This window comes from Sinocyclocheilus anshuiensis, unplaced genomic scaffold, assembly GCF_001515605.1.
Source record: "Sinocyclocheilus anshuiensis isolate Anshui unplaced genomic scaffold, SAMN03320099.WGS_v1.1 scaffold1455, whole genome shotgun sequence".
Taxonomy (NCBI): domain Eukaryota; kingdom Metazoa; phylum Chordata; class Actinopteri; order Cypriniformes; family Cyprinidae; genus Sinocyclocheilus; species Sinocyclocheilus anshuiensis.
The window spans coordinates 268,505-269,226 of NW_015541012.1; the positions used below are offsets into that span (position 1 = coordinate 268,505).

Here is a 722-nt window from a genome sequence, read left to right on the forward strand (position 1 = left end):
AGCTTGAAAGATCAAAGACAATTTTTAATATAACTCCGACTGGACTCGTCTGAAAGAAGAAAGTCATATACACCTAGGATGACTTGAGGGCGAGTAATTTATGGGCTAATTTTCATTTTTGAGTGAACTAAACCTTTAAGGTGCTTTATGCAACTGGGCACAGATATTTTAGTAAAACAAATACAAACGGAAACTGTTGCCATTTATAAGTGTATAGCCTGTGCAAGAAGTGTCTGAACTGTTTGTATGAAGCTAGACTTACCTTATTGTGTCATCAATAAGCCGATCTGAGCTGTAATGAGACAAGAAGAAAGGAAAAAGAAAGATGTTTAGACAATATTAACCAAGTGAATTACTGGAGCCCTTTATCATATTTGAGAGTCAGGTTGAAGGAATCAATGAATGCTGACACCAATAGGTTTTCCAACAAATTAGATCATAATGAATTTAATAAGCATTACAATAATGGACTATTGTCAACATTGTCCATTGTCTACACACATAAACACCACAAGGCTAAAAATACGTGGACACTAGGGCTGTGTATCACCAGCAAAGTCACGATACGATACGTTGATGTTAAGTGCAGTCACACACCGATCACATTCCGGCCGAACTCAGATATTCAGGAACAAATTTTTTAGCGCTGTCCCGCAGTTTTATCAACTAAATAGCTTAATCGCTCAAGAGCTACATTATCTTTCTCAACAAGGAGCTGGTAG

The 722-nt window shown here is 37.1% G+C and overlaps 1 protein-coding gene across 2 annotated transcripts in view; it reads right to left on the reverse strand.

The window, feature by feature from the left end:
• The window catches only part of gosr1 (golgi SNAP receptor complex member 1), a 51,532-nt gene that overhangs the window by 10,984 nt on the left and 39,826 nt on the right, over positions 1-722 (reverse strand). For both annotated transcript variants that reach the window (XM_016488750.1, XM_016488749.1), the window contains exon 7: positions 263-292. In XM_016488750.1, the coding sequence (XP_016344236.1) occupies positions 263-292 (30 nt within the window). The remainder of the gene's footprint in view (positions 1-262; positions 293-722) is intronic.